This window comes from Mercurialis annua, linkage group LG4 (assembly GCF_937616625.2).
Source record: "Mercurialis annua linkage group LG4, ddMerAnnu1.2, whole genome shotgun sequence".
NCBI lineage: Eukaryota > Viridiplantae > Streptophyta > Magnoliopsida > Malpighiales > Euphorbiaceae > Mercurialis > Mercurialis annua.
Window position 1 is genome coordinate 24012798 of NC_065573.1, and position 21944 is coordinate 24034741.

The following is a 21944-nucleotide window of genomic DNA, read 5'->3' on the forward strand; positions in this document are numbered from 1 at the left end:
TTTTCTAATAAATGAAAGTTTAATGTAAGTTTAGGAGTATTTGTTAAATATGAATATTAATTTTTATAGTATAAAATAAAAATTAAAAATAGTAATAAATTGTTTCATTTATGCGCAAATATTAAATTAAAATAAAATAGTTTGAAAAAAATAAATGCACCGTTACATTAAATTTTAATACATTTAGAATATTGATTTGCATTGCTATTTTAAAAAATAATATTTTTTGATGTCTATAAAAAAAATTGATTTTTTAATTTTAACAGATTACTGTTTAGTGCATATATTATTTAAGTTATAGCTAATTAATAATATTTGTGTATTATTATTATTTTTTTGATTTTCTGAGATGCACTTACTACTTAATAATTCTGGTTGTCGAGTTAATAAAAATATATCGATTTTTCACTTAGGTGATATATTTATAAAAAAAATGAAAAATGGTGAATTTATATGACACTTTTAAAAAAAACATGATTAAAATGAAAAAAACATGTAAAAATGGTGATTTTATATGAAATTAACTCAAAAAAATGACTAATAATCACCCATAGCTCCTGACTTTAAGGGCTACGGGCGCTAAACCCCCTAATCTTTGTGGCGGCGCTCACAAAACCCGCTGAACCCAAAATCGCCGATTTTTGTTAAAAAAGGGTGACGTGGCAGCGATTTTCAAATATCAGACTGAACAAATTATGATTTCATGTCAGTCCATGTTAGGTGTCAGGTGACACCTCACCAAAAACCCCAAAAATTCTAAAATACCCCAATAATACAATTAAAAAACATTAGAAATTAAAATAACTCAACCATTCAAACCAAACCCAAATAAATTTAACCAAACCGCTTTACCCCTACCCTAACCGCCGGCCACCAATCTCCGGCTGCCGCCGCCGCCCCCACGGTCGGAATATTTTTTTCCGATCGTTTCCTCATAACAGACCACCGGGTCTGTTCTTTGATAAAGAACAGAGGTGGTGGCCAGAATTTTTGGGGTTTTTGGTAAGGTGTCACCTGACACCTAACATGAACTGACATGAAGTCAGAATTTGTTCAGTCTGACATTTGAAAATCGCTGCCACGACACCCTTTTTTAACAAAAAATCGGCGATTTTGGGTCTTAGGGGGTTTTGTGAACGCCGCCACTAAAATCAGGGGGTTTAGCGTCCGTTTTTAGACATCAGAGGGTTTTGCGCCCGTAGTCCTTAAATTCTGGGGCCATGAGTGATTATTAACCCAAAAAAATACTACTACTCATAAAAGAAAGTTTGAGAAATGTGCTAATTACAAGAGTGCCCTCTAAGGGAAGGGAGAATTTTAGAAATGGCAAAAGGGCATAAACGTCTATAAAATAAACCAACATAAAGTGAGCCAGCTGTTGCAAGCAGAAGAGTGACGCATCTCGGGTCCGTTAATTCATAGACTGTTAAACCAACGGCCAAGACCACCCAAACCAAAATTTGAGGTTCATTTAACCAGAATTTCATTTTCATTTGATGCCCATTTCATTTTCTCCCTTTTTTAAAACAAAGGCGGGTACCATAACGCCCATCCATTACACAATCCACAACAAAATCATCAAGAAATTTAAAATTCTAACGTTTTTTGAAGGTAATTTCGTGCATTCGTAATGCTATTATTAATGTTGTTTTTAAAATTTGATTTGGGTCTGATTAAAAGAATGCACTGAATGATTTGAAATTTTGATCAATCCATGCATGCAGGTGTAACGAAATGGCAGAAGGTGAGGATATTCAGCCTCTCGTCTGTGACAATGGTACCGGAATGGTCAAGGTATATATATATATATATTCTCATTGATCTGATGATGTGATTTGACTTTTGATAAATTTTGATCGGTTATGAATTTTTTCAGGCTGGTTTTGCCGGAGATGATGCTCCAAGGGCTGTGTTTCCCAGCATTGTGGGCCGCCCTCGTCATACCGGTGTGATGGTCGGTATGGGGCAAAAGGATGCGTATGTTGGCGACGAGGCTCAATCTAAGAGAGGTATTTTGACTTTGAAATACCCGATTGAGCATGGTATTGTTAGCAATTGGGATGACATGGAGAAGATTTGGCATCATACCTTTTACAATGAGCTCCGTGTTGCTCCTGAGGAGCATCCGGTTCTTCTTACCGAGGCTCCTCTTAATCCGAAGGCCAATCGCGAAAAAATGACTCAGATCATGTTCGAGACTTTTAATACTCCTGCAATGTATGTGGCTATACAGGCTGTTCTTTCGCTTTATGCCAGCGGGCGTACCACCGGTGAGCCATCTATTGATCGAAAATGTTTCAGCTTGCGAATTATTTCTAATTTGATCGAAAATTAGTGATTAGATTTGTTTATTGATGTGATTGAATGTGGTTTTTTGACCAATGTGCTATATGTTTAGGTATTGTTCTGGACTCTGGAGATGGTGTTAGCCACACAGTTCCGATTTACGAAGGCTATGCCCTTCCGCATGCCATTTTGCGTCTCGACCTTGCAGGGCGTGATCTCACCGACGCCCTTATGAAAATCCTGACGGAGCGTGGTTATTCTTTTACAACCACTGCTGAGCGGGAAATTGTAAGAGACATGAAGGAGAAACTATCCTACATTGCTCTTGACTATGAGCAAGAGCTCGAGTTGGGAAAGACCAGCTCGTCTGTTGAGAAAAGCTATGAACTACCAGACGGGCAGGTTATTACCATTGGAGCTGAGCGATTCCGTTGTCCTGAGGTTCTCTTCCAGCCATCTATGATTGGGATGGAAGCTGCTGGTATACATGAAACCACTTACAACTCTATCATGAAATGTGATGTCGATATCAGGAAGGATCTCTACGGAAACATTGTCCTCAGCGGTGGGTCTACTATGTTCCCGGGAATCGCTGATAGGATGAGCAAGGAGATTACAGCATTAGCTCCCAGCAGCATGAAGATTAAGGTGGTGGCACCACCAGAAAGGAAGTACAGTGTCTGGATAGGAGGCTCTATTTTGGCATCTCTTAGCACCTTCCAGCAGGTATTGTATCCTTATTCCTCTATGAGGTTTTGGCTATTGCATTACATGCTTAGAAACAACAATATTAAAACGCTGAAATAAAAAACGGTAAAACGAAATTTCTTATAAGAATAGGTTATAAATATAAAGTTTCAAACCACGGAAGGTAAAATTCGACAAGTTTCCTTGCGGACATAGGACACCTGTAAGGGGTTGATGAACATGTTTTCAATTTTGATATGCAAATCATATAGACATTCGAATACTACGAGTATTCTTAAGATTATTGTATTGTTAAATCTAAAATGATTAGTTACCGATTAGTTTGTGTTTACGAAGACACTTTAATATCTTGGGTGAACTGTTGGGATCTGAATCAAATAATTCTGTGATGATGTTTGAGTGCAGATGTGGATTGCAAAGGCAGAATATGATGAGTCTGGACCATCAATTGTTCACAGGAAGTGCTTTTAATTACGCAAACAATCAAAAGGCTAAAGCTATAAAGCATCCTATACGATTTTTTTATTTTTTATTCCCTCTTCTTTTTTTTTTGCAAAAGGCTTCTAAACCAAGTGGTTCTTGTCTATTTTAAATCTATATTTTGTTATATTTTCTTTATTTTTGCTCTGTAATATCTGTAAAATGGAGATAAGAATGATGAGAGGATCAAATTTACGATCCAATTCTTTTTAAATTTTTTATTTGATTGTAGAAGATTTGTGTATTTGTAACTGATCTGGTTTGGGTTAATTTCAGAAATTCATTACATTATTATCCATTTAAATAAAAAAATAACAGTTTAAGACAACAAAAAAGGCACATATAAGTAAAACAACAGACTAGATATAAAAATACCAGGTGAATGTAATGAGTAACAGGCTGAGATCAGAATTTAGGAAAAGAGATTAAAACCAATATGTTACAGTACCTTATTCTAAATTGCACAATATGATGGCATATGCTCATGCCACCTCCTAATGAAGTACAGTAATTCCCATAGTAGGATATATGACAAAATTTCGAAACTGTGTCGCTTATCTTAATGCACGAGGTTCGACTCAAAATAGCGAAAACAAGTCGGAAAGGAGATTAATCTATCAGTGCCTAAAGTGCCTCACATTTGTAAAAACCAGTGAAACCCCATACTTATTGCAGCAATCAATAGCATCCTTGTCCCTGATGCTCCCGCCTGGCTCCGCAATTACGCCAACACCAGCCTCACATGCCTCTTCCACTGCATCATTCCAAGCTGCCAAGAATAATGGTCATTAGCAGGTTCATCAAAATACACATGAATGACGGTACTATTGACCCTCAAATTACCTCTACTTCTCTAGTTTGCAACAACATATCATAATAATGGACGATGATCACGTAAATGCATATACTTTCTAATTTTATTTACTGATTAAAAGAACTTTTTTAACTTAAAGTTATCTAAGGTGCTTAATTATGCAGCATTTTGCGTACATTAAATTGCAGTAATCTATGTGATAAAATTACCAAATGGAAAGAATGCATCACTGGCCAAAGCAGCTCCTTTGACTGCTTCTCCTGCTTTTCTCAACGCTATTCTTAAGCTTTCCAAACGGTTTGGCTGCCCACTTCCCATGCCGAGCATACAATTATCCTGCCCAAATAATAGTCATCAGGATAAGAACATTATTGCAAATATGTGCCGACTGTCCTTTCAAACAGAAAACTGAACCACCTTTGCTATTACGATGGCATTGCTTTTCACATGCTTAACGCACAGCCATGCAAATTGTGCATCCTGAATCTCGGTTTCTTGCGGAGTCTTATCAGTCATGACACTGAATTGAATATCTTCGGGGGTTAAGTCATCTGAATCCTGAGCTAACCATCCACCCCCAACTTGTCTTAGTGAAAGCTTTCCTGATTCATTCTTTTTTGCCTCCAGGATCCTCAGCGTCTTTGATTTTCCCTTTAGTATCTCAAGCCCCTTTTTGGTATACTTGGGAGCAACAACGATCTCATAAAACATGCGTGTTTCACCATCTGTTGGACTTCTGAATTCCCTAATTTCTTTTGCAAGAACCTAGAGAGTCAGCAACATAAAACATCAGACAGAATAACATAAGTTTAGCTCCTTATCGTGGCAACTAAACACATTACCATGGAGCTTGTCATATATTTTAATGTTAGGACTATAAGCCAAAACTTACCTCATCGACCTCTATATTGAAGGCTACAATACCACCAAATGCACTCACTGGATCTGCTTTTACAGCCAGTCTGTAGGCTTCAAGGATGTCATCACGAGACGCGACCCCACAGGGATTTGTGTGCTTAACAACAACACAGGTGGGTTTCTTAAATTCTGACACACAATTCCATGCTGCATCAGCATCTAAGTAGTTGTTGTATGACATCTCCTGCACCAAAAAGAAAATCATTCTGAAGGATAATCATAGAAAACACAATGAACAATTTTGAATGACAGCAAACATCGTAAAGAATGCACTTCTAATTTGCCTCACCTTCCCATGGTGTTGGATAGCTGTTGCAATTCCACCAGCATTGACCTCAGAAATACTCTTATCAACATAAAATGCCGCCTTTTGATGAGGATTTTCACCATAACGAAGAGAACTCTTGAGTGAGAGAGGAACTGTAAAGCTGGGCGGGAATTTATCTTCAAATACAAATACAACTGCGTAAATCAACTATTCTATACAGACAGCTTCCGGCAACTTAAGATGCATAATCACTCCACTACTATTACTGAACTTATGACCATCATGAACAATGTGAAGGTTTAAAAAATGTACCTCCAACAGTTTGTTTCCAAAGCCACTCAGAAACTGCAGAATCATAAGAAGCTACATGCTGAAAAGCTTTCCAAGCAAGCTTCCTACGGAACTGATCATCATCTTGATTGCCTTTCAAATACTCTAGCAACTCAGAATAATCGTCAGAGTCAACAACCACCAACACATCCTTGTGGTTCTGTTGAACACAGAGATAAGGTGAAATATGAAATGTTAATAATAAAATAAAGTATTCTTATATTACTAATTAAATCTATTCTGTTGCACTCAGCTTTGTACTTAAAAGAATGACTTTTTCACTTTTTCTTTTTTTGCAAATATTTTCCACTCAAATCTTTTGAAGCACCGATTGCCCCACCGTTCAATATAATTTACTGGAACATTGCATGTTTACAACTCCTCTAAGAAAAACAAAACCTGTGCATAATATATGATCAATGAGATAAACGAACCTTAGCAGCAGCTCTGATCATGGCAGGACCTCCAATGTCAATGTTTTCAATTCCATCATCAAACTCAATTTCACCAGATGAAGTAACTTTATCATAAAAGGGGTACAAGTTCACCACCACCACATCAAAGGTACCTGTAAAGGAACTGTTTTAGCTGAGAAAGACTACTGGATACACACACAAAAAAACAAAACACTGCACCACAAGCCAAGAGTAAAACACATCAACCTATCCATTTATAGCAACAAAGTTTAACACAACTCACCAATTCCATGTTCATTCAGAGCTTCCATGTGATGCTTTTTGTCTCTTCTAGCAAGAATACCCCCATGAATATTGGGATGTAAAGTTTTTACACGACCATCAAGCTATAACAAAGCAATCGAGCTACTTTCAGTAAAACATATACATCCAAATGTCTCACAAATACTCCTAGAGAAAAAAAAATGAAGCATACAGTGCTATTTGCTATACAATTCAAAAGCATTCTTCTAATTAACCTAACATGTGTATGCAAGTTTGAGAAATTCTACAATACGAAATGAACAAAACATGAGCCTACCATTTCAGGGAAAGAAGTGAGCTGCTCCACTTTAGTGACGGATACACCAGCACTTTCCAACGAAGATGCAGTTCCTCCTGTTGAAACAATTGTGTACCTTGAGAGATACATGCCACCAGCATTACATATTAGAATATAAGGAAAATTCAACTAAACGGTTAAAGAAATGTTCAAAATTACACAAAAGATGAACGCAAGGAACTCATTACCCTAAAGCTTGAAGTCCACGACCAAGTAAAGCAAGGTCCTTTTTATCGGATAAAGAAATAAGTGCTTGCTTATTGCCTGAAAAAACAAGTTATCATCATAATACAATTTATATACTACATAAATATATACAGGCCAGTTTGCTGAACCCGAAAGAAGGCTTCTTTTAATTAAAATGTGAAAAAAATTGAAACTTTGCAGTACAATTATAAAAAAATCAGTATTCTTCTGTTACAACATTCATACATAATAGCATACATGTATCAGACAAAGAGACTGAAGCCAACGCTGGTTAATTGTAATTGATGAATATGAATAATTAAATAGTTACCAGTAGAAGTAGAGTACTGAGGCTCATCCTTTGACATCAGAATTGTTTGAGAGTCAGCCATTGCTCTGATGACTGCAGCAGACCGCTGCGACTTGGGCTGGACTTGAATGCACACAATTGAACCCTGACAAATTTGAATATAATTTAAACAGGATGAAAATATGAAAAAGCATTCAACTTAACTGAATTACAAGAAAACGATTATTATTTTTTATTATGATAATTGCAAATAAATATTTTGAATAGGATGATGGAGAAAATTACCGACTGAGAGCAAGCAGCAGAAAAGGCGGCGGTAGAAGGAGGAGGAGAACTTCTTTGGTGAAGTAGGGCGGAGCGGGAAGGAAGGGAGGCGGCGGCGGCGGTAGTGGTGGAGGTAGTAGCAGTAGCAGTGGCAGTGAAGCAAAACATTATATATTTAATTTAGTCAGTGCTGGCTAAGATTGCTGTGCCAAGCTAAAATGTGAACCCCTGTTGGCTGCTGCTGCTTTTTAAATAAGCTTAGCACTCATATTTATATGACCAATTATTAATAGAGTAAATTAGCACAATTTATATTTACATTTTTTTTATTTTAAAATTAAGCCATGTAATTCCATTTTTATTTTTATTAATAATTTAATTTAATTTATTTATTTATACATTAGTCAATCAAATCAAAAAAAACTTAACTAATATAATTAATTTTTAATTTTAATTGTAGTATAATATCACTCTCGTTAATGATTGAGTAAAAATCTGTTTAATTTTAATTTTACTATCAGATAGTAAAAATAAATAATTTAATAAACAATCTTCAAATAAAATTATTACTACAATTTTACTTGTCCACCTTCACAATTAATATTGTATTACTCCATCCGTCCTAAATTCAAATTTATAAGTAGTATCTCTATTTTTTTCCTCAAATTATAGACCAGTATTTATTATTTGAATGAATAATTATTATGCATATACCAAATTAATTAGAATGAAACACATTAAAGTAATTGTCTATATAAATTAAAATTTTAATGTTTCTATTTGTTCTAAACTGCCTATCGGAGTATATCATTTCCTGCAATTTTAGGAGCACACTCCAGAATAAAAGAAAAACAGTTCCTATATATTTGTGGATTAAGATGTCAAAATCATAAACCTCCATTTTAATGCCCCATCAAAATGCTTGAAAGTCAGAAACTACAAAACTTAGAATAAGAGAATATGAAGCTGAATTAACAGAAGTTTATTGAAACATTCATCTTTATGAATTGTACAAACTTCAGTCTATACAGAATCCAGCATGTAGAAGAAAAAGAATTTATAACTTCCCTTGTGAAGTTCATAGCCATAAAACACTTGAGAAACCTGACAGGAACTAGAATATCTGGAAACAGAAGAGCAACTAGAGAGAGCAAAAACTTGGAATTTAAAACATGTAACAAGTGAGCAGAAGCGGCATGGTCAAGTTCGCTATTCTATTACCAAACTCACCATTCCAAGTTACTAACAGGCTATTCTAAGATAATCAACACCTTGATACGAGCATCATCACCCGTGTAGAGTATTAAATCGGGATGGTCCGACATTGTCGTTAAAGCCCCGCATCGACATTTCTGGTGCAGGTTCATTTTTATCCAGCAGTTCATGATCTATAAAGATGACAACCACTGTTATATCGTCATGGAAAAATCGTCTGTTACCCTTATTGATCTTCTTAAGATCATCATATCCCATCTCTCTCTTTCCGGCTGCTGCTCTTAATGCGGTTTTAACAAGTCTTTTTGCGATTCCCTAACATCCCGAGAAAAGAAATGAAACAAAAGGAAACATTAGCAGTCAGTCCGAGATTGGCGAGAAATTGCATGCATCATAAGAAATACATACAGAACGCGGACAATTATAGACCATATCCACAGCCTCTTGATTTGTCATGTGTTCCCAAAGCCCATCAGAAGCAAATATGAGAAATTTATCAGCGGGTCGTAAGACTCTTGAATATATGGATGGCTCTGATGTTAGTACTGGTCGGCGAATGGGCTCGGGAAGGTGGAATCGTGGAAATGACGGATCAACTGAAAATTCTGGCTTCTTCAAATATGCATCACCTATTGATCTAGATACCTATTATCAACATACCAACAGCAATGTACCAAGGAATAAAATAAAATGTCAATCAATAATTTATACAATCAATAATTTATACAATCATTCATCAAAAAATAATAGTTTATAATCATTCCTTTAGCTACCGAATCCTTGAAAGTAAACTCTAGACATAATGCAGTTACCTAGGGCGCGAAGTAGGCCCTGCCTACAGACGGGCAGACCTCTCCACAAAAAACCTGGTACTTTGGAAAGAACGTTTACATGGAAAAATCTCAAACTAATATTACAGTTTAATTATTGGGATACTCTACAAGTGAATACTATAGGAAAACATACTATAGCTAAATGCATTATGGCAGTTTATGAAAGAAATCATTTCTAGATTGTATTTTTACATGCCTATTTGTAACCATAGTTTCTCAAGATTTTCTTAGAACTAATTACGTACATAAAATAAAGGCCATGGTATAAAAAGGTAAGAAAGACAGCTGGATTTGTAATGCCAATTTACCCATTTCTTAACTGATTCTGCGATTTAGTATCATAAGAACGTGCTATCTGAATACTAGACACACAGTATTACTAAAAAGTGATACAAGATAGGAAGCTCTTAAAGAGGGGACAAAGAGATAAGAGAAAAGATTAGCAAAATACAAAATCCCTCGGACTCTCAAATAAGTACGTTGACTTACTGATAAGTCGGAAGCATGTCAATAGAAGTCCATCAGAGATAGATTCTATCCCCTTTGGAACTATCTACTATCCATTTTAAATACTAGTAACATGAGACTAAACAATAGAAGCTTATCCGAAGTCATTTCTGCTTGTGTTTCTAAATCCTGTCCTCAGCAAGTAAAGATTATTTTTTCTTCATAAAATGTATTTTCTTGCTTGCAAAAGTCAAGATTTAAATCAACACATTGACAAATTCCTCTATAAAAGGAACCCAATTGCTAGATTCTATGTTACACGAAAACTTATCGAAACCTGAACTTTGACGTTTAGGAAACAGTTCTGAACCTCAAAAACATTAAATTTATAAGTATCTTTTACCATTTTCCTTTCCGTGCAACATAAGTTAATTGAACATATTTGAATTAAAACTCGCAAAACCAATAGGCATATATATGCACAAAACTTCTACCCAATTAAAAATATAGATTTAGGAAATACACTACTGCACATACATTAAAACTTCCACAGCAGCAACACGTAGCAACAGCAGACAATATTAGAATAGAAGCAAACCTGAATGATGCCTTTGATACGCCAAACACCATGCTTCTTAACTACAATATGCGAATCATCCGGGTGCAAAGATTTAAGTTCTTGCCTAACCTCTTCCATACTTGCATTATGATCCTTAGTCAATTGCTCAGCAACTATCTTATTAGATCTACCTAAACAACCAATCACAGCTCGAGAATCCCCCAAATTAGCAACATACAAAGTCCCTCGCCAAATAACTCCAGCCAAACAACAAGATCCGATTGCAGCAATCAATGGTTTTATCGAACACGTCCTACGCACAAGAGTAAGAAATCCTTCCTCAGTCGCAGAGAAGGCACTCCTAAGGTTTTCCTCAGAAATAGTTCCCTTCTCACTAGCAAACCCTACAACAAAACAATGCACATAACTAAAAAGATTCCTGGAATTTCTCAATGCACACACAACCTTGATTTAAGTAAGTAACTAACTCATATATCTACACAGTCAAACAAAATCAAGACTTGATTCTAAAAACAGTTTATCAAATTCATCAATAACCCAAATAAGAAAACATATCAAAGAAACAAACTTACTCATGAGATTCTTAAAAAGATGGTCAGAGATGAATCTTGAAGCCTCAGGTCCACCATGGCCATCATAAACACCAACAAAAGTAGCATCACGGCCAGTTTCTACTTGACTATGATCTTCAATGATTTCATTAGCTTGAACAACAGCAAAAGAGAACTCACCATAGGAGTGTTTTTCAAGGTCTCTAGACCATAAAAGAGAGTCAGAAATGGAAGAATCGTCATCGTTATGAAAGCTATCATCCTTGTTCATACGGGCATATTGACTGAACGGTCTCCAACAAGCCATCGCTATCCTTCCCAGCCACGAGAGCATCCCTCATTTCCCTCTTAAACAATGCCCCACTTTTAGAAACCACTAAAGAATTCAACTTGGTCAAGATTCTGATCAATATAGTGGAAAAAGATTGGAGATTTGGGTTCAAGAAAACTCAAATCAAGAAACCCAGTAAACATAAGAGTCCAATTATGCTATAAAAATCAAGAAATATTATAAAAGATTTGTAATTGGAAATTGTGGTGATGGGTTTTAGAGTAGTTGAGAGAAAGAGTTGCAGAGAGTGTGAGTGAGGGAAGGGAAAGTTGACAATGCTTAAAATATTTTCTTCTTTGTTTTTCTTGAGTTTAATCCATTTTTAAAAAAATTATTAAAATTTGAGAAAATAATTTGAAGTAATTTGGAAATGTAAAAAAGGAGACACAGGGGACATGTGAAAAGGTAATGTTTAATGTTGGTGTTGGTCACAAGAGAAGAGATTAGATTAGTTATGTTTCAAAATCTTTTAAGCTTTAAAGAATACAGTTAGCCATTAATATATGTTGTTGCCTCTTGCCACCAATTCCATTTCAACTTATTGTACATTACTTTTCAATTAAGTATTTTTTTGTAGGTTATTAAGAATAAAACTAAAATTACAGTTACATTCTATAATAATTTTATTTTTTAAACAAAAATTAATAAAATTGTATGAACTGTTTCTTATAATATCTTTTAGGGAAAAGGGGCAAATATGCCCTTATCGTTTAGGGTATGGAGCAAGTAGACCCTCTTTGAATTTAGGATCTCAATTTAGCCCTTAACGTTTCAGAATCAGATCATATAAGCCCCTCCGTGTAACAGCGTTAATGAAACGTTAGTTTCTGTCTACGTGGAATGTCCATATCATATTCCACGTGGCCAAAGGGAAGCAAATATGTTCTTATGGTTTAAGATGAGAGCAAATATGCCCCTATAGTTTAGAGTGGAAGCAAATAAGCCCTTTATGAATTTTCGATCTCAATTAAACCCTTGAAGTTTTAAAATCAGCACATCTAAACTCCTTGGTCTAACATCGTTTATGAAACGCTCTATGTCATTTCATGATTACGTGGAATATCCATATCATTTAATATCTCGGATAAAAAAATCACATGATTTAAAAATCATTTTATTTTTCAAATAAAAGTTTAGAGACATTTTTAACCCTTTTTTATATTATATAATTCTCTTCGACTCTTCTCCTTTTTTTTGTTGGTTATCCACCATATTTACCACGTCTTTTTACATTTGTCACATCAATTTACAACCATCTCTGTTTGTCGCTTCGAATCTAGGTAGGTTCAAACTAACAAACACATCATATGTATGTCATCAAATCCAGCTGGGTACAAAACAGACAACAAACAATGTAAGCATAAAGTAACAATATAGAGCGTTTCGTTAACAATATTAGACAAAGGGGTTTGGACGTGCTGATTTTTAAAACGTTAAGGGCTTGATTGAGATCGAAAATTCATAAATGGCCTATTTGCTCCTTCTGTAAACCATAGGGACATATCTGCTCCCGTCTTAAACCATAAGGGCAAATTTGCCCCCTTTTAGCCATGTGGAATATGACATGGACATTCCACGTGGACCGAAAATAATATTTGTTGACGTTGTTACACAGAGGGGCTTATATGGTATGATTTTGAAACGTTAGGGGTTTAATTGAGATCCGAAATTCAAAGAGGGCCTATTTGCTCTATACCCTAAACGATAGGGGCATATTTGCCCCTTTTCCCTATCTTTTACTAATAAAGTTTGTTTGTTTTTTAAGATTAATTATATTGAAATTATCAATTTACATTAAATTATATAGTTTTATCGCAATGTTAAAAGCTGTTAATTTTATTTATTAATTTTTATAGTTATATCACCGTTTGAAAATTTAAGGATCTATAGTCGACGTGGCGATTGAAGAACGAGGGGAACAGCAAGTTAGGTTCCATAAGCAATTGATGGTAATTTACATAAATGTTTTAAAATTTAATTTGTTTCTTTGTATTATTTTTTTTGCAAATACATGTGGTCCTATTAAACTTTTTATCATCTTGGTGTCAAACTATTTTTCCGCATGACCCCCCTACTATATTTTACCAAGTAGAATTTAATCATCAATTGGTTTCAGAAGAAGACGGAATGTCTAATGTTTCCCACCCCAAATTTTAAACTAAATAATCAGTTTACCAGTATGATCAATTACTTGTGATATCTAATTTATTGTGCCACTTTAGCTACAAATCATTATTAAGTATTTTCACAGTGATATAAATAAACAAAACAAAAGCATAAAATTGACAATTTTTAGAGATGGTGATGAAATTGTAGTTTAGTATAAAGAAGTAATTCTATTTATAATTAATTCTAATGTCTATAAAATTAAAATATAAAAAGTCATCTTTGATAAACAAAAATAAAAATATCTAATGACAACACAAAGGTCCAAAATTGTGTTTTGCCTTATAAATTAATAGAGTTTTATCCTCTCATCTCCTCTCTTTTTTATGTCTATTTAAATAGGTATATATCTCTATAAATATTTGTTCTTGTTTTAGAATTTTTGAAGGCTGGATTATTTAAAAATGTCAATTTTTTTTACTGTTTTTATTTATTTCAATCTTTTAAAATTTTCAATTTTAATCTATTTTTCAATTTTTCAATTTCAATTATTTTTTGTTTAAGTTGAAGTCAAAAAAAATTAAATATATCATTTATATATCTACATATTTAAAATTTTGTATTATTAAAATGCAAATTAAAATAATATAAAGCATCTTTTTCAAAATATCTCATTTTGATATATATTTACAGTTTTTTCACTCATCTTTCCATAATTTTTCTCTCTATTCTATTTAAAACATAATATTAAAAATATCCTACTATAAATTAGGGCTTTATTTCATTTTAGGTCATTTGATTTCCATACTTACCACATTTTTTCTCTCTCCTCGTACAAATTCTATCTTTCTCTAGTTTTCTCTCCTTATCAAATTTCTCTCTTCATTTTCACTGCTTTCCTTATCAAATTTTTCTTCCTCTTTTCTTTTTTTTCGATCAACGCTTTCTTCCATCTCACCGTCGTAAGTCTTTCGATAAATTTTCCGTCGTATTATTTTCACCGTCGCGTTTTTTCGGTGGATCTCTTATCGGCGTGATTCTTCCGATGGATTTCTCGACGTCGTTTTTCGATGTTTTATAATTTTTTAGATTTTAATGATAAATTAGATTTCATATAAAGAGATTGTCGTAAATCTATTATTTTTATGTTTATAAAATTCATTTATTATTCATATAATTATTTTGCCTTTTGTTTGTTCATAGATTTGCTCTTTTATTTTGATGCTACTGATAAAAATAAATTGATTTATGGTGTATTTATATTATAGTGTGTTTCTAGTGTATTATAGTGTATTTCTGGTGTTTATCTAGTGTATCTATATTTTTCTGGTGTATTTGCAGTGTTTTACACTATAAAAACACTACGAAAATACTATAGATATAGTATATATACACTCTTATTACATTATAAAAATAAAATAGTTACACTAAAAAACACAATAATTACACTATAATACACCGCAACTACACTAGAAACATGATAAAAAAATAAATAAAAAATACCAGGAAAAAATCTACAAAAAAAATAAATCATTAAAAAGTGAAAAAAAAGAATTTATGAAATTTAAAGAAAAAGGTCTTTTTTGTAAAGAAAAAAAAGGTTAGAAAAGTAAAGATAAAATAAACAATATAAAGTTGTAAATAAAATAGAAAATAGTGTAGAGTATGAAATTCCCTTATAATATAAAACAATATAAACGATATAACTTTTTTCCCTTCAATATGAACAAACGTCTACTATTAGAATTAAAAATTAAAAAATTGGTTAAAATGAAGATTTTAATAGATGAGGCTATGAACAAAAAAAATTAAAAAATGAGATATTATTAAATTATTAAATTATTTTTAAATGATTTTAACGAGTATCCCTCAATTTATTTATTTTTATAAATCACTTTATAATTCAATTATAAGCATTTATTATCTAATGATTTAATTAATATAATAATATTAGGCTATATATTTATAATTTGAATAAAAATGAAAATTTTTAATATGCACAATTTTGATTAGACGACCAGATAAAAAATGGAGGGGTTACAATGCAGCTTAATAGAATTGATCGCTAGGAATGACGATAGATAAGGTATATATATACAATAAAATATATTAAACTCAAATTTGGTTTTTTAAAATGGTCTATATTTGTTTTGGAGATAATTAATATCTATCTTTAATTTAAAAATAAATATATATGGATATCTAAATTTATATTGAATATCTAATTAATGATACAGTCAGTAGAGGTCTACCATTTTTCTAGAGGTTTGAGAGAGAAAATTCTATAGAGAGTAAAGGTTCGGTTTTGTTTTGATTTTGAGCGTAAGAAACGGTGATCTTCGGCTTTAAGCCGGAAATCATCATCTCCTATCTTGTTTTTTGTTATGTTTGCATTAATTTTTAAATAAATAGTTTTGTTTTTTTGAATAATTGTGTGTTTTTCTGGGTGTTCTTGTTCAGTTTGAGTTTTGTTTATCTAGATCCTTGGCTTGTTCAAGACTTTGCAGCGTGTGTTCAAATTTCAGTTTCACGTTCTTGAAGATTCAAGGCTTTTTTCCTCATCGTTCGAAGTATCTTAGTAGCGGAACAAGTGGCTAATAGAAGTTATGGGGTACGATTGGTGACAGGGAATCCTTCACACTTGATTCATCCTGTTTTTAGTTACTTGTTAAATTTGTATCCTTAAATTTCTATGGTTTCGTTTTTTTTTATAGGTCAATTATTAGTTTTATATTTTTTTATAATTGTGATCTACGATGTACTTTTACAGTAGGGTGTAATCTGTTAATTTTATCTTTTTTTTTTGAAAGATAAACTACATTAGTTAGCAAACAATATCCAAATATAAAGAGAAAGATTCGAACCTTCAAATAGAAACATCAGACATAGAATTGGATGCCCAAGCAAGAGTGTGGGCCACCATATTCGCTGATCTTTTAACATAATTTAATGAAATATTAACATAGCCAATAAAAAGATTTTGCACTCTTCGATAAGCAAATTAACAGAAGAACGATTCTCCGATGAAAAATAGAAAGCTTGAATCAAAAATAGCGTGTCTGTTTCAAAACGAACATTTATACATATAATTTATTTGGTTGTGAATATATAATATTTTAAATTTAAATCTGATGCATATAATATTTTTAAAATTTAATCTGCCTCAAATTTTATTACAATAATGTTATTTCATTTTTATATTTTTATTATATGTTGAATTAGTATATTTTATGTTTTTAATTAGATTACATATCACTGAAAGAAAACAAGAACAGAAAAATAAGATAATATTATGTAAATGAAAATAATTATAAAATCAACTAACATTTTTTTATAAACTATGATCAATGTTTATTTATTTATTTAATATGTGGGACCAAATTGAACATCCAAATACCTGATATGATACCTTATCAAGTCAATTAAGTAACTATGTTTCTTATGAGTTTGGAATTTTGTGGTCTGCCTATTTTGTAGCCCAGTTAAATTGGTGGCTATGTTGTTTATGTGACACTTAAAAGAAAGAGAAAATTAATATTAATATAATATAAGTACATGTCAAATAATTCAATTTTTATTATATAGTTTTTTTATTTCTTTAAAAAGACAAAAAGATAATTTCTTCATTATTTTACATGATCAGATGATCCATTTTGTAAGAGCTAAGAAAGTGGATATTCTATGGAATATTCATTCACCGTTGTTGCATTGAAGTTTCTACCACATTCATCTAATATTGACAAATCTGACTTCTTGAAAAAGATAGGACCTTTCCGAAAAAAGAAAAAGTTAAAGAGAACATATTCAGCTAAAAATTTATTTATTACGTCACAATTCAACTAAAAATTTATTTACACATATATTTAAAAATTAATCTATTATAGCTATAACATTCTTTCGAAAAAACTGTTCTTATATAGATTGGTATAAAATTTATTATAAAGATAAAAAAAGAATATAAATTTATTATCATACAATAATATTTATATAAATTAGTATGGTGAGGATTTTTTTTTTAAATTCATCAAATCTCATTAAATCGAATATGAAACAGTTACATTTATAAAAAATTCGGGATAATTCAAAAACGAAACCCGATGACCTGACATAGAACAGACAACATGTTGTTTGATTCGCAGATCTTACTCACGAAAACAAAAATAAATTATTAACTGTTTCGCTAATTAAGTGAATTTTCAATTAATTTTCGATCAAACTTCATCCATCACCCATCACCCGCAAACTCACATCATCCGGTTCAACCACCACTTGATAACTGCTTCATAAAAGAGAGACGGCAAACCTTCCACAGAGGAAGGACAACAAACCTTTCACAAAGAAAGAACAAAATGAAACATCCACAAAAAAAAACTAAAAAAAAATAAATAAATCTAATATAGCTCATAAACGATTTTATTATGTTGTTGATGATCTTCAATTTATCTTCGCTTCTTAGTAATTAAATTGCGATTCGTTGATAAATCTTAATTCATCAAGAAAAAATAAAAAAGAATTAGCTGTTTATTATATCTATATAACTAAATTAACATATATAAAGGGATGACAGCAAAAAATTCACTTATTGATTATATCAATATTTATTGGTCTAGAGACAATCTCAGATATATTTGAACTATAAATCAAAAAATATTTTTTACAAAAACGCTTTCTTTTTTTAATTATAAAAAAGGTTAATATATATTTTAATACATTCATTATGTAATTAATAGTTGTCAACGAGAAATCCTGACAAAAAACACAATCTATTTTTTGTATTTTCTGAAAAATTTAATATATTTTGAAAGAGAAGTAATCTTTTTTTATTGATTAAGGAACTAAGAAAACATTTCTCCAATTTTGCAATTTTCTATTTTGTCAAACTCATACAACACTTCAAACTTTTTTTTTCCTTTCTCAAAAACTTAATAAAAATTAGATTTCATAGTTTTAGCTTAATTTTAGAAATTAATAATAATTTTAATTCTGTTTGAAAAGTTATAATAATAATTACTAATAATTAAACTACAATAAAAATTAAGTTTCATAGTTTTACGTACCTCTTCATAAACTTTATTCATAATTAATAATAGTTTTAAGAAAATATTTTTCTTGAAAAATAACATAGCAATTCATATCAACTTAAAATCCTAACAGTTACAATTATAAGTTCAAAAGTAAATTCGATGATCTGACATAAAATAAAATATTTATATAAAAAAATACAAACACTTCAATCACATATCGACTTATAAATAATCAAAAAATAAAAGGCTTAATCACCAAAAAATACCAAACCTATACGTCTTGTGTCAGATTTAGCCAAACCTTTAAAAACCACCAATTTTAGCCAAACCTTATATATTATGTTTCTTTTTCAGCCATTTTTGAATCGAACCGGATTTACTGCCTATGTGTCATCCATTTCACTTCCAACTCACCAAAATTGGTTGACATGGCAATATTTCAAAACACTAACCCAACCAAATCAAACCATACAAAATAAAACAAATCAATTTAATTAATAATTAATTTCTAAAATTAAGACTAAATGAATTTATTAAAAGAATTTATTAAAAATACAAAAACCATTTATAACTTTAACCCGTTAAAATTTCGAAAAACCCAACCGCCGCCGTCCGACCAACCACCGTCCGAGAAAATTCCGGCCACCTCTATCAGATCAGACCCATGGGTCTGCTCCTTCACCGGAGAAGGAGAATCTGGGTCTGCTTCACTTGTAGCAAAAAAATGCTTACTTTGAATATAACTAAGCGTCTCCTGTCAATTTTATAAATCCTAATCCTCAAAACAGAACACAAAAGCAAACCACTTCCCTCATTAAACCCATCTCTCAAATTGGTGCATCAGCTAATAAAGTCTCAATCTTTACCCAAATCTATGGCTACCCACTTGGTCTTTCTTCTACAAGCAGATTCCATGAATACCCATCTGGGTTTTGCTCAAAGCCCAGATCTTTTCTCACTAAATCAGCAGCAGCTGGTTCTGGTTCAACCCCAGAAGAAAAGGGTAGTGATGTTTCAAAGCCTGAGAATAAAACTTCAAAGCTCGCACTTGTGTTTGGTCTATGGTATTTCCAAAACATTGTGTTCGACATTTTTTACAAGAAAGCTTTGAATGTTTTTCCAGATCCATGGTTTCTTGCGTCTTTTCAGCTCTTTACTGGGTCTATTTGGATGTTAATTTTATGGACATTGAAGCTCCAACCATGTCCCAAGATTTCAAAACCATTTATAATTGCTCTTCTTGAACCTGCATTGTTTCACACTATAGGAGAAGCAGACCCATGGGTCTGCTCTGATATAGGTGGCCGCAATTTTTTTGAGCGGTGGTTGGTCGGACGGCGACGGTTGGGTTTCTCGTAATTTTAACGGGTTAAAGTTATAAATGGTTTTTGTTTTTTTATTTAAAAATTAATATGGTTTTAAACTTTTTAATTATTTAATAGATTTGATTTATTTGGATTTGGTTTACTATATGGTTTGATTTGATTGGGTTAGTGGTTTGAAATATTGCCATGTCAATTAATTTCGCTGAGTTGGAAGTAACATGGATGACACATAGACAATAAATCCGGTTCGATTCGAAAATGGCTGAAAAATAAACACAACATATAAGGTTTGGCTAAATTTGGTGGTTTTTAAAGGTTTGGCTAAATCTGACACAAGACGTATAGATTTGGTATTTTTTGGTGATTAAGCCAAAATAAAATCATAAAAATTAAACTTGGGCAATATAAATTCTTTGCTCCATCAAAAAACTCGCAACATCCAAACCTAAATCATCCTAAAAAATAGTAAAACAACAAAAATTCGCAATTTAAAATTTAAACCATCATAAAGAATTTGAAATAAACCAAAAAAACAACGAACAAAGGATCACTTTACCCCCTGAACTTGGCACAAAGTATCAAAAACGTCCAAATTAGCAAAACGGGATCACTTTTACCCTGAACTTGTCAAATTTAGTACAAAAAACCCCCTCCCCACTCTCACCCTAGAGAGTGTACCTCACTCTCCGGTTTTAATAGGGGTTTTGGTTTTTCTAAGGTGGTTTTTGATTGAAAAAAGTTTAAAATAGTCCTAATTTTTTTTAAACATTTTAAATTAATACCTAATAATTTAAAAAAATAACAATTTCATCCTTTTAATTTCAAACGTAAAATTACAAATTAATCCTCCAACTTTTACTTATATACCAAATTAATCCCTAAAATTTATATTTTTTAATAAAAAAAATTAAAATTTTTTACACATTAAATCAGATCCATGGGTCAAAAAATTGACCCATGGGTCTTGAAGAACAGACCCAGGTCTGTTCTTGAAGAACAGACCTGAGTCTGTTCTTAAGAGAACAGACCGGCTGGTCTGTTCTCTCAAGAACAGACCTCGCCGTCTGTTCTTCTTGAGAGAACAGACCCGCGGTCTGTTCTCTCAGGAACAGACCGGCGAGGTCTGTTCTTGAGAGAACAGACCCAGATCTGTTCTCTCAAGAACAGATCTGGTCTGTTCTTGAGAGAACAGACCTCGCCGATCTGTTCTTGAGAGAACAGACTTCCGGCGAGGAGGAAGTCCTCCTCGCCGGAAAAAGAAAAAAAAATTAAATTTTTTTGGATAAAAGTTCAAAAAGGCCCCTAGATTTATTAGAGTTTAATTGTTATTAATTAGTGTTTGAGTGTGATTAATTAGAGTAAATTAGGTTTAATTAGAAACCCACTCTCCAATTAAGTGCCACGTCAGCATAAGGGGTGTTTTTGTACCGGTTTTAACAAGTTCAGGGTAAAAGTGATCCGGTTTTCTCAATTTGGACGTTTTTGATACTTTGTGCCAAGATGAGGGGGTAAAGTGATCCTTTGTTCAAAAAACAACTGCTACTACCTCGAGAACCTATACAAGTGATCATCCAAAATGGGGTTTTTGATATTTGGGTGCCTCATAGGCACCCAAATTTTCATTGTTGTGCCTCTTTCGGAAATAATTCCGAAAAAGTGTCTGGTCCCACATGTTCCGCATTCTAGAAATGCGGAACATGTGGGGTTCCGCGATCAATTACGCTACATAAGCGATCAATTACGCTACATAAGCGATCAATTAAACCGTAAAAAATTCCACAATTCGAAAATTGCATAAAGAGAAAGATAATAAGATTTTTTTGAATAAACGCGACGAATTTTTAGGGGAGGTAGAAAGACTGAAAAGAATATAGATATTATGATTTTATTCTGAGAGTTGTTTTAAATTACAAGTTTGACAGGTAATAGGTCATATTTTGTATTATGTTTT

At 32.5% G+C, this 21944-nt stretch overlaps 3 protein-coding genes across 3 annotated transcripts; 1 reads left to right on the forward strand and 2 right to left on the reverse strand.

Annotated features, from left to right (window-relative positions):
- The first annotated feature begins 1469 nt into the window (after positions 1-1469).
- Positions 1470-3688, forward strand: LOC126676269 (actin-like). The gene is made up of 5 exons (XM_050370434.2): positions 1470-1611; positions 1725-1794; positions 1877-2270; positions 2399-3012; positions 3400-3688. Exons 2-5 carry the CDS (start codon positions 1735-1737, stop codon positions 3463-3465), a joined length of 1134 nt encoding a protein of 377 aa, XP_050226391.1. The 5' UTR covers positions 1470-1611; positions 1725-1734; the 3' UTR covers positions 3466-3688.
- Positions 3689-3817: 129 nt separating this feature from the next.
- LOC126676267 (uncharacterized) lies at positions 3818-7834 on the reverse strand. Its single transcript, XM_050370432.2, has 12 exons — positions 7603-7834; positions 7339-7462; positions 7010-7085; positions 6801-6897; positions 6504-6606; positions 6239-6372; positions 5787-5964; positions 5496-5650; positions 5181-5390; positions 4706-5053; positions 4498-4624; positions 3818-4243 (listed from the first exon to the last, which is right to left on the reverse strand). Exons 1-12 carry the CDS (start codon positions 7747-7749, stop codon positions 4092-4094), a joined length of 1851 nt encoding a protein of 616 aa, XP_050226389.1. The 5' UTR covers positions 7750-7834; the 3' UTR covers positions 3818-4091.
- A 708-nt stretch (positions 7835-8542) lies between these two features.
- LOC126676268 (probable protein phosphatase 2C 68) lies at positions 8543-11904 on the reverse strand. Its single transcript, XM_050370433.2, has 4 exons — positions 11229-11904; positions 10675-11039; positions 9205-9441; positions 8543-9111 (listed from the first exon to the last, which is right to left on the reverse strand). Exons 1-4 carry the CDS (start codon positions 11539-11541, stop codon positions 8869-8871), a joined length of 1158 nt encoding a protein of 385 aa, XP_050226390.1. The 5' UTR covers positions 11542-11904; the 3' UTR covers positions 8543-8868.
- Between the last annotated feature and the right edge of the window lie 10040 nt (positions 11905-21944).

Excerpts from the sequence above, each read along its gene's own strand:
- LOC126676267 (XM_050370432.2), bottom strand. The coding sequence starts at position 7,749 with ATGTTTTGCTTCACTGCCACTGCTACTGCTACTACCTCCACCACTACC. Across the intron at positions 7,086-7,338 it reads TCAGTACTCTACTTCTACTG|GCAATAAGCAAGCACTTATT; the intron begins GTAACTATTTAA and ends TTGTTTTTTCAG. Across the intron at positions 6,373-6,503 it reads TCTGAATGAACATGGAATTG|GTACCTTTGATGTGGTGGTG; the intron begins GTGAGTTGTGTT and ends GTTCCTTTACAG.
- LOC126676268 (XM_050370433.2), bottom strand. The coding sequence starts at position 11,541 with ATGCTCTCGTGGCTGGGAAGGATAGCGATGGCTTGTTGGAGACCGTTC. Across the intron at positions 11,040-11,228 it reads TCTTTTTAAGAATCTCATGA|GGTTTGCTAGTGAGAAGGGA; the intron begins GTAAGTTTGTTT and ends GTTTTGTTGTAG. Across the intron at positions 9,442-10,674 it reads GTATCAAAGGCATCATTCAG|GTATCTAGATCAATAGGTGA; the intron begins GTTTGCTTCTAT and ends TGTTGATAATAG.
- LOC126676269 (XM_050370434.2), top strand. The coding sequence starts at position 1,735 with ATGGCAGAAGGTGAGGATATTCAGCCTCTCGTCTGTGACAATGGTACC. Across the intron at positions 1,795-1,876 it reads ATGGTACCGGAATGGTCAAG|GCTGGTTTTGCCGGAGATGA; the intron begins GTATATATATAT and ends GAATTTTTTCAG. Across the intron at positions 3,013-3,399 it reads CTCTTAGCACCTTCCAGCAG|ATGTGGATTGCAAAGGCAGA; the intron begins GTATTGTATCCT and ends GTTTGAGTGCAG.